Source organism: Thunnus maccoyii, chromosome 13 (genome assembly GCF_910596095.1).
Source record: "Thunnus maccoyii chromosome 13, fThuMac1.1, whole genome shotgun sequence".
NCBI lineage: Eukaryota > Metazoa > Chordata > Actinopteri > Scombriformes > Scombridae > Thunnus > Thunnus maccoyii.
In genome coordinates, this window is record NC_056545.1 from 672,501 (window position 1) to 689,861 (window position 17,361).

Below are 17,361 nucleotides of genomic sequence, written 5' to 3' on the forward strand. Positions count from 1 at the left end.
CAGTGACAGGAGGATGTCTCACCTGTCTGGTTGTCTCCAGGTGTATCTCCAGAGCTGTTGTGATAACTGACGGCTCCGTTCTGCCCGGCAACTCCGACCAACAGGTAAATCCTGCTGTAGTAATGATGATATTTGTTGATACCAGCTCAGCACTTCCTGTTTGTTCCTCCCGATGAGGTTGTTGTGTTTTAAAGTTAAGCTCCGGAGGTCAGAGGTCACTGTGTCCTCCAGCCCCAGTGGATTGTGGGATTGATGTTAAAGAAAGAAAGAAAACTGAAGAAAAAGATCAGACAGAAAGTCACGAAAAGAGACGAATAGAGACAAAGAAATAAAGTCAATTACTGAAGAAACTCACACACACACACACGCACACACACTCACACACGCACACACTCACACACGCACACACTCACACACACACACACACACACACTCAGCTGAAGATCTATGAAACATCATAACTCTCTGACCAAACTTAATTCAATATTTCAATATTTAACTCACACCTAATTAGGAAGTGTGTGTGTGTGTGTGTGTGTGTGTGTGTGTGTGTGTGTGTGTGTGTGTTAGCCTGCAGTGTTCAGTAATAAGATGAAACTAATCTGGTTTTTAACACTCTGTGGAGGTTTTTCATTAAAGACTTTTTCTTTTTTTTTGTGTCTCTTTGGTTAAACGTTTGTCTGTCTGTATGTCTGTCTGTCAGGTTTCCATGGTAACGGTCCCTCCAATAGAAGCAGGGTCTCCGGCGGTGAAGATGGTGGAGCTGTGTCCGTCCACGATGACCTGCATGCCGGGAACATGTGAGTGAAGACTGTGACCTGCTCCTCTTCATCGTATGTCAGAAACACTGTTACCATGACATCATCTCTCCTCTCAGATCGGCTTCAATCATCGATTCATCGATTAGTTGCCGACTGTTAAATTCATCACCAGCTGGATTCATATTTGATTGTTTTGAGTCTTTTTTTTAAGAAGAAAAAGTTCAAATTCTGTGATTCAGCTTCTTGAATGTGAATTTTATGGATCAAACAACTGATCGATTAATGGAGGAAATAACTGAGAGATGAATCAATAATGGAAATAATTGTTAGTTGCAGCCTTTAAACTGTTTATCTCGTCTGTTTTGCTCAAATCTCACTGACATCTTTATTGTAAATATGAACCGTCTTCTGCTGGATTTAAGAAGACTGAAGGATGTTATTTCTGTAAATCTTTAACAATTTATTAAATATATAAAAATAAATATATAAAAATATATAAAAACATAAAAATATATAAAAATCTATGAAACGTGTGAAGCGTTAGTTGATGATTCAGAGACTAAAGCTGAAAATCCTCCAGTGTCCTTGAAGAGAAGCAGCAACAGAAACACTGATTAATGAACACACACACACACACACACACACACACACACACACACACACGGTAGGTGTGTTCCGCCTGTCAAATCATCATCATCCTCTTCTTCTTCCTCTTCTGTGTTTTCCTGATGCTGCAGTGTGATTGGTTACTGAGTCAGTGGGCCTGAACGCCTTTAAAACAAAACACCATTTATCTAAACACACACACACACACACACACACACAGACACACACACACACACACACACACACACACACACACAGACACACACACACACACACAGACACACACACAGGTTCTTTAGTCGTGTAAAAACGTGTTTATATGAAAATCTCTGAATCAATCAGCTGACAGAACGTTAATCAATAAATAAATCATTTAATTATAAAACAGTGAAACATTCACTGCTGTGTTTATTGTTAACAACGTTGCAGATTATTTGTCTTTGAATGTCTTGATTTGTGTCCAACAGCCAAATATATTCAGTTTATAGTGATATAAAACCAGAGGACCTGGAAGAATATAGATATAATATATATATAGAATATACAGAATCGACCTGCGTCCACATTAAAACGCCGACGCCGGGTCGTTCTCCTCCTGCTGGGCAAGTCAGACACAGAAAACCAGCGAAGAAGAAACAGCGTAGTGTTTCTGTTGCTGTCGGCGGCGGCGTCTCAACAGAGAGAGATGAAAGATCACTACGTTTAAAAGAGAACAACAGTCGCATGAAGCCGTCCGCCATCGTTGTTACCGTGGAGACGACTGACGCCGCATTTTTAATGAGATGTGTTTTTTCTGTCTGTAGATTTGGTCCACCTCACCTGTCAGTCTGTTGGCTCCGCCTACGAGGACCTGTCGCCGGTGGTTACCAGGATGTTCCGCACGCCAGAGTCACATGACCAAGGTAACACACACACACACACACACACACACAGGTTATAAACAGTCAGATAAAGGTCAAAGGTCATTCCAGCAGTGCCCCCCACCACCACCACCACCACCACCACCCGTTAACTTTCTCTCCTCTCTGACCTCCTCTGTGTCTGTAACTCATTCATCATTTCCTGCTCTGGTTTTAATTATAACATGAACAACCTGCAGCAACACACACACACACACACACACACACACACACACACACACACACACACACACACACACACACACACACTCACACACACACACACACACACACACACACACACACACACACTCTCAGGATGGATGGATGCAGGTATAAAGAGATTCATCACAGCTGATGAGGGAGGAGGAGAGAAGCTTCTCCGTCATGTTGAAGTTTCTGTGGGACTGAAACTTCTTCTTCTTCTTCTCCTGTCTGAGCGACTTTGTTGTTAATTGATTGACTGATTGATTGATTGATTGATTGGTGCATCTTTTCTTCAGCTCTACAAGACACTAGACAATAATCATAATGCCACATATTGAAGAGAACATTTCTGTAGATAGAAGGAAACTTGACCTGTCACAAGCCTAAAACGGTTACTGTACTTGAAGCGTGTGGATTCCAGTAGTGATACTGGTGTCTGCTGGAAGGGAACTGGTTGTAGTTTACTATCAGAAAGTCAGAATCAGTCTCAGTGACACTGAACCAAACTTAGAGGCACAAACTTGGTACAAATGTTCAGTTTATTCTCATCTAATTTTGTGTTTGGATAAACACCGACCAAAGTCTGACAGCAGTATAACTGAGCAGTATGTAGTGGGTTTTCTTAGGTTGTGTCCAGGCGGAAACCAGTATGGCCATTTGGAGACTCCAGCATGGCACATAACCAACCAGTAAAGGCAGATGGCGCCACCTAGAGTCTGGTTCTGCTGCAGGTTTCTTCCTGTTAAAGGGGAGTTTTTCCTGCTGCTGCTGATGGAGGATTGTTGGGTCTCTGTAGACTAAAGAGTTCAGTCTAGACCTGCTCCATGTGGAAACAGGTCTGAGATCACTTCTGTTGGGTTTGAAGCTTTATAAATAAAACTGAATTGACAGAGTGACCAAATGACACCAACAAAACTAGATAAACTACAAAACAGTAAATATCAGTAGTGGTGACGTTAGCATTAGCAACGAGACAGGAAATGACAAGATCACAGAAACCACATCGCTTTGCTCTGCAGGAAGATCTTTATATCTGCCAGAGATCAGGTCTGGAAGGTTCTATATGTAATAATTGTGAGGAAATTTAAAGGTATTAATGTTTTTTTATTGCTGATAGTTGAGCAGGTAGTAATGTAACGTAGAGAATGAGACCGTCCCCGACGTCCTCAGCTGTCTGTCACATCCTGCGGACTGGTTTCTGTGTGTGAAGGATCCGGCCGGATTTTATACGAAAACACAACAGAAGTGAGGTTTTTGTGTTCCTGAAAGTCCTCGCCTCTCTCCCGCCAACGTCAACAAACAACCAGCATAACAACACAACAACAACAACAACAACAACAACAACAACGGTTCCATCGGACCAGAAACACTCTGCAGCTAATGAGACGCTAGTCACCTCTTCCCAAACACTCACAACTAAAACAACATTATTTCACCTCGTTGGTGTCCAACGGTCGCAATAATCACACATTTCACAACAGAACCGCAGCTCACTGAGTCTGCCGGTGTTTAGTCCACAGGGTCGGGTCGGTTCAGGGTCAGGTGGTTGATTAACACATATGTGTGTGTGTGTGTGTGTGTTTGCATTTGTCTTTACAACTCATTATAAAGGATCAACGTTAGGAGAGAATACGTGAATATCTTTAATCTTTATCTTTATTTATATAGCGCCATATCACAACAGAAGTCATCTCAAGGCACTTTTCACATAGAGCAGGTCAAGACCGAACTCTTTAATTTACAGAGACCCAACAGTTCCCCCATGAGCAGCACTTGGCGACAGCGGTAAGGAAAAACTCCCCTTTAACGGGTAGAAACCTCAAGCAGACCCCGGCTCTTGGTGGGCGGCCATCTGCTTTGACCGGTTGGGTTGAGAGAGAGAAAGAGAGAGGGAAAGGGGGGGGGGGGGACAGAAGAACAACAATCACAACAACAACAACAAGCACAAGCAGCAACAGCCAGGGAAGGATGCCATCAGGACTGTGAAGGACCGCGAAGGTTCGGCCCAGAACCCAGGGTTTCCTGCGAGATGAGAAAGCACAAAAAACTCCGGGGAAGAAGCAAAGTTAGTGACATGCATTGATGTTACATGAATGCATACAGATGGAGAGGAGGAGGAGGAGAGAGGAGCTCAGTGCATCATGGGAAGTCCCCCAGCAGTCTAGGCCTATAGCAGCATAACTAAGGGCTGATCCAAGGCAAGCCTGGTCGGCCCTAACTATAAGCTTTATCAAAAAGGAAAGTTTTAAGCCTACTCCTAAACATAGAGAGGGTGTCTGCACCCCGGACCCAATCTGGAAGATGGTTCCATAGAAGAGGAGCCTGATAGCTGAAGGCTCTGCCTCCCATTCTACTTTTAAAGACTGTAGGGACCACCAGTAAGCTGCATACTGGGAGCGCAGTGTTCTAGTGGGATAATACGGTACTATGAGCTCTTCAAGATATGATGGTGTCTGACCATTAAGGGCTTTGTAAGTTAGGAGAATATGAATTGATGACATAAAAACCGGACAGTTAGAAATGTGGTCACGTTTATTATTACGTATTTAAAGCCACTATGTGTGGAATGGTTCGTCATAATAACATCTATCAAATTATTCTAATGGCATCTGTCTTTGTGTTTAGATACAACCACTTTAAAGCTACTATATGGAACTAAAACAATTAAAAAAAATAATAATATCAATAAACATAGCATCTCGAATAATTCACAATTTTTTTCATTCACCCTTTACACAGAGTTATATATAATATACAATGTTTCTGTGGTCGACCACTAGAAAATCTAATTACTTCTTGCTAGTCAAAGTTTTTAATCTCATTTTCCTCGGTTTAACACAAAAGATATTACAAATTTACAACACGACAAGTTTGCACAGTATACTGTTCAGATTGTAGGGCTGTGACTGGTTTAACTGTCACTAGATGTGTTTTTAGTCTCATACTCCACTGAGAAACACATTGAGCTACCCCCCCGGGACGCAGCCTGACGTTTAATATTCAGTGCGCCCATGTTTGGCAAGTCTACAGGAGAAGCTAAGTGCTAAAGACAACGTTCAAGCACAAAACTACCCTCAATCCAGGCAGAAACATACTTAGTAAATAAAATAACTATATTACAAAGCAATGGTCATCCATTTATCTAAATAAATGACACATGAATGTACAGTATACCCAATATTAGAAAAGACCAAAACAACTTTCCTCATACTAAAACAGTTGAAACAGTAGTGTGTGTGTGTGTGTGTGTGTGTGTGTGTGTGTGTGTTTTAACATTATACATTAATATAAAAACTACAGATTTTGCCTTGTTTTTTTTTTTTTACATTATTTGAATCCATGAACTCCTTCCCTGCTTTAATGATCTTTATGTGGCATCAATGATGTTTATCTTTCCATCTCAGTCATTCATGAAGTAAATAAACATAACAAACACTGATAGCTTGTTTATATAACCGTCAGAGATCTGCGGTCTGCACAGAACCACATCTTCTGTCCTCAGAAGAAAACAAACTTATGAGGAAAACTGTTAGAAAGCTCCGGAAGAGGAACAGAGGACGACGGCAGACAGAAATGTCATTGACAAACACGATGATGAAGTTAAGGATGGATTGATACCATGACATCCTGTTACCATGGAGACCTGGAGAGACGACAGACACACACAAGAGGCTGAAGATCCAAAACAACGTCTTCATTTGAACCTCTCAGTAGGCGGCGTCCCTGCAGCAGGGGGTCTGTATACGAGTCCCCAGACTGAGTCTAAACGTGTGTGTGTGTGTGTGTGTGTGTGTGTGTGCGCGGACCCCGCAGTGTTTCTGTATGTTAATCTGACATTTATCACATGACACTTCAGAGACACTTCTCGGTGCTTTCTGCTTCACTCGCGTCTCCTCCGGAGGAATTTAATCCACCAATCAGGACGCTCCGCGCTCACTCAGCGTCGTTTAGAGGAGACGACACAGCGCCTCGACCGTCAGATATGAAGAAGTCAGCGATCAATGTGTAGAAATGAAATAACAGTTCATATCAGGGACGAAGCAGGAAGTCATTTATTAACTTAATAAAGAAGTTAATTATTCAAAAAAAGGAAAACTAGAGAGAAGTTTCTCAGCTGGAGCCTTTTAACTTAAACTGAACTCATCACTGATGACATTAGGAAGGTTTATAAACACACAGAAACAAACTAACCTCAATATTCAAGATATTTACAACCAATCTGTCAAACCAAGAAACAACAACACACATTTAAGGGTGAAATATTTGAGATTTCGAGCATTAATAAAGTCAGTATGAACTATATGAATGGGACGCAGCCGTCGCCATGACAACCATCATTAACCTGAGTTACCTGCCGGAGCTTCACCTGCTGTCACATGTTCAAACGTCTCCTCTGACATTTGACTAACGAACACTTTGGCATTTTACTCTCCAAACCTCCTTTCTTCTTCTTCCTGTCTTTTGTAAAGCGTTACCATGGCGACAGACATCTTTTGAAGAAGAACACAAGAAGAAACACAACAGAAGAAGAAAAGAAAAATATATTTAAAAAAAAAACTAACAATTATTTTCATCTGTTGATTGTTTTCTGGATTCATTGATCAGTTATTTGTTCCATAAAATGTTGAAATCAATGTTTCCCAAATATTCAGTTTTACTGTCACAGAGGACGAAAGAAACCAGAAAATATTCACATTAAGAAGCTGGAATCAGAGAATTTGGACTTTTTTTTTCTTAAAAAAATGACTCAAAATGATGAATTGATGATCAGAACAGTTGGAGATTAATAATCAACTAATTGATTAATCGACTAATTTCTGTTTATTAAATGTATAAAAATGTGTGTCTGTCTGCAGACGAGCGTCCGTCTGTCCTCTGGTGTCTCTACTTCAACATGGCCGACGGTTCCAGTGTGGAGGTCGAAGGTCACGACCTGCCGTCTAACGTGTACGTTTGCTCCGGACCGGACGGCGGTTTGGGACACGAACACGCCGTCAGACAGGTGAGACTCAAACAACAAACATTCACATATTTATATTTATTCAGTGATGGAAAATAACTAAATACATTTACTCAAGTACTGAAGTACAGTTAGAGGTACTTCCTACGTCTCAGAGGGAAATATTGTACTTTCTACTCCACTACATTTATTTGACAGCTTTAGTTACTTTTCAGATGAAGATTTGACACAATGGATAATATAACAAGCTTTTAAAATACAACACATTGTTAAAGATGAAACTAATCTTCGTCTCTTCAGGCTGAGTTCATCTTCCAGAAGATTCTCCCCGAGGAGGAATTCTGTCCTCCGGCTCCGAACCCTGAAGACATCATCTACGACGGAGAAAACACCTCCTCCTCCGCCGGGGAGGAGATGAAGGAGGAGGAGGAGGAGGAGGAGGAGGAGAAACAGGAGATGAAGGAGGAGGAGGAGAAACAGGAGATGAAGGAGGAGGAGGAGGTGTTGGAGCAGCAGAGTCTTCAGACTGAGGAGTAACATGCAAATAAAGTGTCTAAATACAAACGCCAAACCTCCTGCAGTGCATTGTGGGTAACAGTTGCCTTCAGTTATTGTTTTAAATCTTTATTATTTTTCTATGATTTGTGTTTTTTTTCTGCTGTTTGTTTTATTTAAATGTGTGAAACATTAAAAAGCTTCAACATGAACAAACAGTTTGATCTGCGGTTTTATTGATTGATCGCAGCAGGAAATCGATCAGCTGCAGTTTGTCCAGATGTTTGTTTGTGTTTCTGAACATCAGGAGCTTAAAGCTGGACGCTGCCTGCCGGCTCTTATTATGGGATGCAGTGACATCATATCCTGTCCTCAGACCCTCCATGCGGTCAGGAAGACTGGTAGAAAGCTCAGGAAGAGCAGCAGTGGAGGATCCAGACGACACATTACAGCATTAAACATAAAGTTATTTCTATATAAGCAGATCAGTCAGAACTCAGTTTAACTGTTATGTTTCTGCCTGTTAAACAAGAAGCAGGTAACATTTACTACAATCATCCATATCACTCAATCAATCAATCAATCAACCAATCAATCAACCAACCTCATCAGGAAATATTAATGACTGTTTGTAGAATCTAAGAGACATGTTTCTGTTTTTAAGCGGGAGTGATCCCTCCTCCATGAACATCTTTGATTTAATGATATTTATTTATTGACAGACTGTATAAACATATATTTATATATATATATGTATATATATATATAAATATGTGTGTATATATATGTATGTATGTATGTATGTATGTATATATGTATATATACAGTCTGAGTTTATGAGAACCAGAGTTACATCCAGGTAACCTTCTCGTCCAATCACTACACAGGAGAATGAAAACATGTTGGAGGCGTTTCTTCCACCTTTAGGAAACAGGAAGTGGATCAGCGGGGGTCAGACGCTCTCAAACACCCCCCCCCCCCCCCCAAGCAACACGACACTCTTACCCATAATCCCCAGGGTGAGACACAGCTGCATGATGGGAAGCAAAGAGCAGCGAGCGCCCGCAGACGTTCTGAACACACGCAAACGATTAAATGTCAGTTTTCTCCGTTTAAAGGAGCATCCCGCTGTGTTTATCAGCCTCATACGTCACCATGGTAACCCATCTGAAAATAAACAGACTATACATTAATCTGTCAGTTTAATAATAACTGTGTCTGCAGATTATTTCCTGTGATGTAATAACTGATTCATCATGTCTGTCAGTGAAGGTTAAAACAGTCAGAGTATACAATGACGAACCTGCTTATTTATCATATAACATAATAAAAATATAATAACATAAACCAAACATTAAAACATTTTCACACGTTGCAAAAATATGAAAATGTCTCACATGACAAACATCCAAGTTAATGACAAAATACACATTTCACTGTTTTATTCTGTTCACATCACAATAAACACTTCAGTAAACAGGTTTAATTCATATATATTATATATATATTATATATATTCATAGGCACATATACAGAGTTCACACACAGCTGCACACAGTTATTCAGGAACCAATCACATGTATGTAGTTTAATCTGATTTAATCACTTGTATTAAATACAACATAAAACAGTTTCTGGTTGTCATTGATTCACTATGATGGAAATAAACATAAAGATCACAAACAGTCTGAACTTCAAAAGCTTTTAAACTGAAGTCATTGAGTTTATCTGAGAGTCAGTTTATTTATTATCAGACGTACCTGAAAATATTGGTCCCATTAACTTAATATTTAGTATTTCAGCCGTTGGAGGCAATAACTGTAGTAGCTCCGACTCTTCTTCACCGGTAGTTCTGACTCTTCTTCACCGGTAGTTCCGACGTTTCTTCACCGGTAGTTCAGACTCTTCTTCACCGGTAGTTCAGACTCTTCTTCACCGGTAGTTCCTACTCTTCTTCACCGGTAGTTCCGACGTTTCTTCACCGGTACTTCCGACTCTTCTTCACCGGTAGTTCAGACTCTTCTTCACCGGTAGTTCCGACGTTTCTTCACCGGTAGTTCCGACTCTTCTTCACCGGTAGTTCCGACTCTTCTTCACCGGTAGTTTCGACTCTTCTTCACCGGTAGTTCCGACGTTTCTTCACCGGTAGTTCAGACTCTTCTTCACCGGTAGTTCAGACTCTTCTTCACCGGCAGTTCCGACTCTTCTTCACCGGCAGTTCCGACTCTTCTTCACCGGTAGTTCAGACTCTTCTTCACCGGTGGTTCAGACTCTTCTTCACCGGTAGTTCCGACGTTTCTTCACCGGTAGTTCAGACTCTTCTTCACCGGTAGTTCAGACTCTTCTTCACCGGTAGTTCAGACTCTTCTTCACCGGTGGTTCAGACTCTTCTTCACCGGCAGTTCCGACTCTTCTTCACCGGTAGTTCCGACGTTTCTTCACCGGTAGTTCAGACTCTTCTTCACCGGTGGTTCAGACTCTTCTTCACCGGTAGTTCCGACGTTTCTTCACCGGTAGTTCAGACTCTTCTTCACTGGTAGTTCAGACTCTTCTTCACCGGTAGTTCAGACTCTTCTTCAACGGTAGTTCAGACTCTTCTTCACCGGTGGTTCAGACTCTTCTTCACCGGCAGTTCCGACTCTTCTTCACCGGTAGTTCAGACTCCTCTTCACCGGTAGTTCAGACTCTTCTTCACCGGTAGTTCAGACTCTTCTTCACTGGTAGTTCAGACTCCTCTTCACCGGTAGTTCAGACTCTTCTTCACCGGCAGTTCCGACTCTTCTTCACCGGTAGTTCCGATGTTTCTTCACCGGTAGTTCAGACTCCTTCACCGGTAGTTCAGACTCTTCTTCACCGGCAGTTCCGACTCTTCTTCACCGGTAGTTCCGATGTTTCTTCACCGGCAGTTCAGACTCTTCTTCAACGGTAGTTCCGACTCTTCTTCACCGGTAGTTCAGACTCTTCTTCACTGGTAGTTCCGACTCTTCTTCACCGGCAGTTCCGACTCTTCTTTACCGGCAGTTCAGACTCTTCTTCACTGGCAGTTCCGACTCTTCTTCACGGTAGTTCAGACTCTTCTTCACTGGCAGTTCCGACTCTTCTTCACTGGCAGTTCAGACTCTTCTTCACTGGCAGTTCAGACTCTTCTTCACCGGTAGTTCTGACTCTTCTTCACCGGTAGTTCCGACTCTTCTTCACTGGTAGTTCAGACTCTTCTTCACGGTAGTGAAGACTCTTCAGACTCTTCTTCACCGGTAGTTCCGACTCTTCTTCACTGGTAGTTCAGACTCTTCTTCACTGGCAGTTCCGACTCTTCTTCACTGGCAGTTCCTACTCTTCTTCACCGGTAGTTCCGACGTTTCTTCACCGGTAGTTCCGACTCTTCTTCACCGGTAGTTCAGACTCTTCTTCACCGGTAGTTCCGACGTTTCTTCACCGGTAGTTCAGACTCTTCTTCACCGGTAGTTCCGACTCTTCTTCACCGGTAGTTTCGACTCTTCTTCACCGGTAGTTCCGACGTTTCTTCACCGGTAGTTCAGACTCTTCTTCACTGGTAGTTCAGACTCTTCTTCACCGGTAGTTCAGACTCTTCTTCACCGGCAGTTCCGACTCTTCTTCACCGGCAGTTCCGACTCTTCTTCACCGGTAGTTCCGATGTTTCTTCACCGGTAGTTCAGACTCTTCTTCACCGGTGGTTCAGACTCTTCTTCACCGGTAGTTCCGACGTTTCTTCACCGGTAGTTCAGACTCTTCTTCACTGGTAGTTCAGACTCTTCTTCACCGGTAGTTCAGACTCTTCTTCACCGGTAGTTCAGACTCTTCTTCACCGGTGGTTCAGACTCTTCTTCACCGGCAGTTCCGACTCTTCTTCACCGGTAGTTCCGACGTTTCTTCACCGGTAGTTCAGACTCTTCTTCACCGGTGGTTCAGACTCTTCTTCACCGGTAGTTCCGACGTTTCTTCACCGGTAGTTCAGACTCTTCTTCACTGGTAGTTCAGACTCTTCTTCACCGGTAGTTCAGACTCTTCTTCAACGGTAGTTCAGACTCCTTCACCGGTAGTTCAGACTCTTCTTCACCGGCAGTTCCGACTCTTCTTCACCGGTAGTTCCGATGTTTCTTCACCGGCAGTTCAGACTCTTCTTCAACGGTAGTTCCGACTCTTCTTCACCGGTAGTTCAGACTCTTCTTCACTGGTAGTTCCGACTCTTCTTCACCGGCAGTTCCGACTCTTCTTTACCGGCAGTTCAGACTCTTCTTCACTGGCAGTTCCGACTCTTCTTCACGGTAGTTCAGACTCTTCTTCACTGGCAGTTCCGACTCTTCTTCACTGGCAGTTCAGACTCTTCTTCACTGGCAGTTCAGACTCTTCTTCACCGGTAGTTCTGACTCTTCTTCACCGGTAGTTCCGACTCTTCTTCACTGGTAGTTCAGACTCTTCTTCATGGTAGTGAAGACTCTTCAGACTCTTCTTCACCGGTAGTTCCGACTCTTCTTCACTGGTAGTTCAGACTCTTCTTCACTGGCAGTTCCGACTCTTCTTCACTGGCAGTTCAGACTCTTCTTCACCGGTAGTTCCGACTCTTCTTCACCGGTAGTTCCGACTCTTCTTCACTGGTAGTTCAGACTCTTCTTCACGGTAGTGAAGACTCTTCAGACTCTTCTTCACTGGCAGTTCCGACTCTTCTTCACTGGCAGTTCAGACTCTTCTTCACCGGTAGTTCCGACTCTTCTTCACCGGTAGTTCCGACTCTTCTTCACCGGCAGTTCCGACTCTTCTTCACCGGTAGTTCCGATGTTTCTTCACCGGTAGTTCAGACTCTTCTTCACCGGTGGTTCAGACTCTTCTTCACCGGTAGTTCCGACGTTTCTTCACCGGTAGTTCAGACTCTTCTTCACTGGTAGTTCAGACTCTTCTTCACCGGTAGTTCCGACGTTTCTTCACCGGTAGTTCAGACTCTTCTTCACCGGTAGTTCAGACTCTTCTTCACCGGTAGTTCAGACTCTTCTTCAACGGTAGTTCAGACTCTTCTTCACCGGTGGTTCAGACTCTTCTTCACCGGCAGTTCCGACTCTTCTTCACCGGTAGTTCAGACTCCTCTTCACCGGTAGTTCAGACTCTTCTTCACCGGTAGTTCAGACTCTTCTTCACCGGTAGTTCAGACTCCTCTTCACCGGTAGTTCAGACTCTTCTTCACCGGCAGTTCCGACTCTTCTTCACCGGTAGTTCCGATGTTTCTTCACCGGTAGTTCAGACTCCTTCACCGGTAGTTCAGACTCTTCTTCACCGGCAGTTCCGACTCTTCTTCACCGGTAGTTCCGATGTTTCTTCACCGGCAGTTCAGACTCTTCTTCAACGGTAGTTCCGACTCTTCTTCACCGGTAGTTCAGACTCTTCTTCACTGGTAGTTCCGACTCTTCTTCACCGGCAGTTCCGACTCTTCTTTACCGGCAGTTCAGACTCTTCTTCACTGGCAGTTCCGACTCTTCTTCACGGTAGTTCAGACTCTTCTTCACTGGCAGTTCCGACTCTTCTTCACTGGCAGTTCAGACTCTTCTTCACTGGCAGTTCAGACTCTTCTTCACCGGTAGTTCTGACTCTTCTTCACCGGTAGTTCCGACTCTTCTTCACTGGTAGTTCAGACTCTTCTTCACGGTAGTGAAGACTCTTCAGACTCTTCTTCACCGGTAGTTCCGACTCTTCTTCACTGGTAGTTCAGACTCTTCTTCACTGGCAGTTCCGACTCTTCTTCACTGGCAGTTCCTACTCTTCTTCACCGGTAGTTCCGACGTTTCTTCACCGGTAGTTCCGACTCTTCTTCACCGGTAGTTCAGACTCTTCTTCACCGGTAGTTCCGACGTTTCTTCACCGGTAGTTCCGACTCTTCTTCACCGGTAGTTCAGACTCCTCTTCACCGGTAGTTCAGACTCTTCTTCACCGGCAGTTCCGACTCTTCTTCACCGGCAGTTCCGACTCTTCTTCACCGGTAGTTCAGACTCTTCTTCACTGGCAGTTCTGACTCTTCTTCACTGGCAGTTCAGACTCTTCTTCACCGGTAGTTCCGACTCTTCTTCACCGGTAGTTCCGACTCTTCTTCACTGGTAGTTCAGACTCTTCTTCACGGTAGTGAAGACTCTTCAGACTCTTCTTCACCGGTAGTTCCGACTCTTCTTCACTGGTAGTTCAGACTCTTCTTCACTGGCAGTTCCGACTCTTCTTCACTGGCAGTTCAGACTCTTCTTCACCGGTAGTTCAGACTCTTCTTCACCGGTAGTTCCGACTCTTCTTCACTGGTAGTTCAGACTCTTCTTCACGGTAGTGAAGACTCTTCAGACTCTTCTTCACTGGCAGTTCCGACTCTTCTTCACGGTAGTTCCGACTCTTCTTCACCGGTAGTTCCGACTCTTCTTCACCGGTAGTTCCGACGTTTCTTCACCGGTAGTTCAGACTCTTCTTCACTGGTAGTTCAGACTCTTCTTCACCGGTAGTTCAGACTCCTCTTCACCGGTAGTTCAGACTCTTCTTCACCGGCAGTTCAGACTCTTCTTCACCGGCAGTTCCGACTCTTCTTCACCGGTAGTTCCGATGTTTCTTCACCGGTAGTTCAGACTCTTCTTCACCGGTGGTTCAGACTCTTCTTCACCGGTAGTTCAGACTCTTCTTCACCGGCAGTTCCGACTCTTCTTCACCGGTAGTTCCGACGTTTCTTCACCGGTAGTTCAGACTCTTCTTCACCGGTAGTTCCGACTCTTCTTCACTGGTAGTTCAGACTCTTCTTCACGGTAGTGAAGACTCTTCAGACTCTTCTTCACCGGTAGTTCCGACTCTTCTTCACTGGTAGTTCAGACTCTTCTTCACTGGCAGTTCCGACTCTTCTTCACTGGCAGTTCAGACTCTTCTTCACCGGTAGTTCCGACTCTTCTTCACCGGTAGTTCCGACTCTTCTTCACTGGTAGTTCAGACTCTTCTTCACGGTAGTGAAGACTCTTCAGACTCTTCTTCACTGGCAGTTCCGACTCTTCTTCACGGTAGTTCCGACTCTTCTTCACCGGTAGTTCCGACTCTTCTTCACCGGTAGTTCCGACGTTTCTTCACCGGTAGTTCAGACTCTTCTTCACTGGTAGTTCAGACTCTTCTTCACCGGTAGTTCAGACTCCTCTTCACCGGTAGTTCAGACTCTTCTTCACCGGCAGTTCAGACTCTTCTTCACCGGCAGTTCCGACTCTTCTTCACCGGTAGTTCCGATGTTTCTTCACCGGTAGTTCAGACTCTTCTTCACCGGTGGTTCAGACTCTTCTTCACCGGTAGTTCAGACTCCTCTTCACCGGTAGTTCAGACTCTTCTTCGCCGGTAGTTCAGACTCTTCTTCACCGGTAGTTCAGACTCCTCTTCACCGGTAGTTCAGACTCTTCTTCACCGGTAGTTCCGACTCTTCTTCACCGGTAGTTCCGACTCTTCTTCACCGGTAGTTCCGACTCTTCTTCACTGGTAGTTCAGACTCTTCTTCACTGGCAGTTCCGACTCTTCTTCACTGGCAGTTCAGACTCTTCTTCACCGGTAGTTCCGACTCTTCTTCACCGGTAGTTCAGACTCTTCTTCACGGTAGTGAAGACTCTTCAGACTCTTCTTCACTGGCAGTTCCGACTCTTCTTCACGGTAGTTCCGACTCTTCTTCACTGGTAGTTCCGACTCTTCTTCACTGGCAGTTCCGACTCTTCTTCACTGGCAGTTCCGACTCTTCTTCACCGGTAGTTCCGACTCTTCTTCACCGGTAGTTCCGACTCTTCTTCACCGGTAGTTCAGACTCTTCTTCACGGTAGTTCAGACTCTTCTTCACTGGTAGTTCCGACGTTTCTTCACCAGTAGTTCCGACTCTTCTTCACCGGTAGTTCAGACTCTTCTTCACCGGTAGTTCCGACTCTTCTTCACCGGTAGTTCCGACGTTTCTTCACTGGTAGTTCCAAGTCTTCTTCACCGGTAGTTCCGACTCTTCTTCACCGGTAGTTTGGACTCTTCTTTACGTCATCTCGTTGTTTCTTCTTCTTTGGCCGATCAGTTCCTCCCGCTGCTCTACACGCTTCAAAGGCCGGATGAGCAGATTAGAGGTCAGGATGGATCAGGACTAACTGATTCAGGAAGGTTTAGTCTTCACTCTGAAATCCATCCTCTTTGTTCGGCCTCTTCGCCCCGCCGGCTCTGTTGCTGTCGGCGGCTTCTTCTCCCCTCCTTGATCAGTTTTTCTCTGCTTCAGTGAGCTACAGAGGCCTGCAGAGGACATTCATGTTCCCTCTGATTCTCCTGTGACCTCAACACAAGTTCTGCTTCAGTGTTTTATTTCATGATCACGACAGATCTTCTGTTATTTCAGCATAACAAGCTCATCAGGTATTTCATGTCCACCAGACAGTTTACAGAGTTCAACTGTTGGACTTTAGTCTGAATGTTTTCCATCACTCTGACATTGAATCATTAATATTCAACATTTCAGTAAAGAAACGCCAAAAATGTACATTTTGTCTTTAATTTTAATGTTGTTTTTAACTCAAATTGGATATTTTAGTGTTAGAACTGAAGACTCAAACACAGTAGGTGCAAAGTTATTCAGAAAGTAGCATCAATGGAGAAAAAGCAGCGTCTGCACAGTGACTCCATGTTTTCATCCCAGTCGGATCTTTGTCAGTAAGTCGGTATAAAGAGTAACAGCTGTGTGAGTCACAGTGATGAACACTGAACTTTTACCCCAAAGACGTTGACCTCCACAACACCAGGTAACAGAATTCATAGAGGTGATGATGATCATTTGACTGTAGAGCAGAAAAGTTCATATTGTGCATCTCTGACCTGACAGAGTTCTGTAACGCTGCTCTGATGCCAGAAAACAGTTTGTGTCTCTCACATATCAGCCTCACATTCACAGAGCGAAGCGTCTTTTCTCTAAAAGAAAACAGAAACACTCTGCCATGTTTGAAGAACCAGACGGTCGTATGAAAGTATCTCCAGAATCTTCAAAGACTCTTTGAAACATCTGGATGAAAATATATTCTGCTGGTTCCACCATTAAAAAGGTTTTGAACATTTTTCCAGGTTGTGACTGTTTCCTGTTCAGGTCGACGCCAACAGTCACAACTTGGCAAGACGGTTAAAAACAGCAGATAATGAAATCTAAATATATTTTAATATCATCCTTCATAGAATAATCTACAACATATAGATACTGAATATACACACACCATCATCAAACCAGTCTGCCCACTGTTAGATTCATACTGGGACCAGTTAGACTGTGTTATGGGAGGACTGGTGGACACACCTTCTACTTTTCCTCCACATGTCAGAGAGAAACACTCAACTGTTTCATGATTCACTACATTTTATTTCTCAGAGCTTCAATATATTGTTGAATGCAGGACTTTTACTTGTAAAGGAGTATTTG

The 17,361-nt window shown here is 43.8% G+C and overlaps 1 protein-coding gene across 1 annotated transcript in view; it reads left to right on the forward strand.

Moving 5' to 3' along the window:
- The window catches only part of chm (CHM Rab escort protein), a 19,210-nt gene extending 11,121 nt beyond the window's left edge, over window positions 1–8,089 (forward strand). The window contains exons 13-17 of the mRNA XM_042431818.1: window positions 41–104; window positions 704–800; window positions 2,171–2,269; window positions 7,330–7,475; window positions 7,734–8,089. Coding sequence (XP_042287752.1) covers window positions 41–104; window positions 704–800; window positions 2,171–2,269; window positions 7,330–7,475; window positions 7,734–7,970 — 643 coding nt within the window. The 3' untranslated portion in view covers window positions 7,971–8,089. The remainder of the gene's footprint in view (window positions 1–40; window positions 105–703; window positions 801–2,170; window positions 2,270–7,329; window positions 7,476–7,733) is intronic.
- Window positions 8,090–17,361: the final 9,272 nt, after the last annotated feature.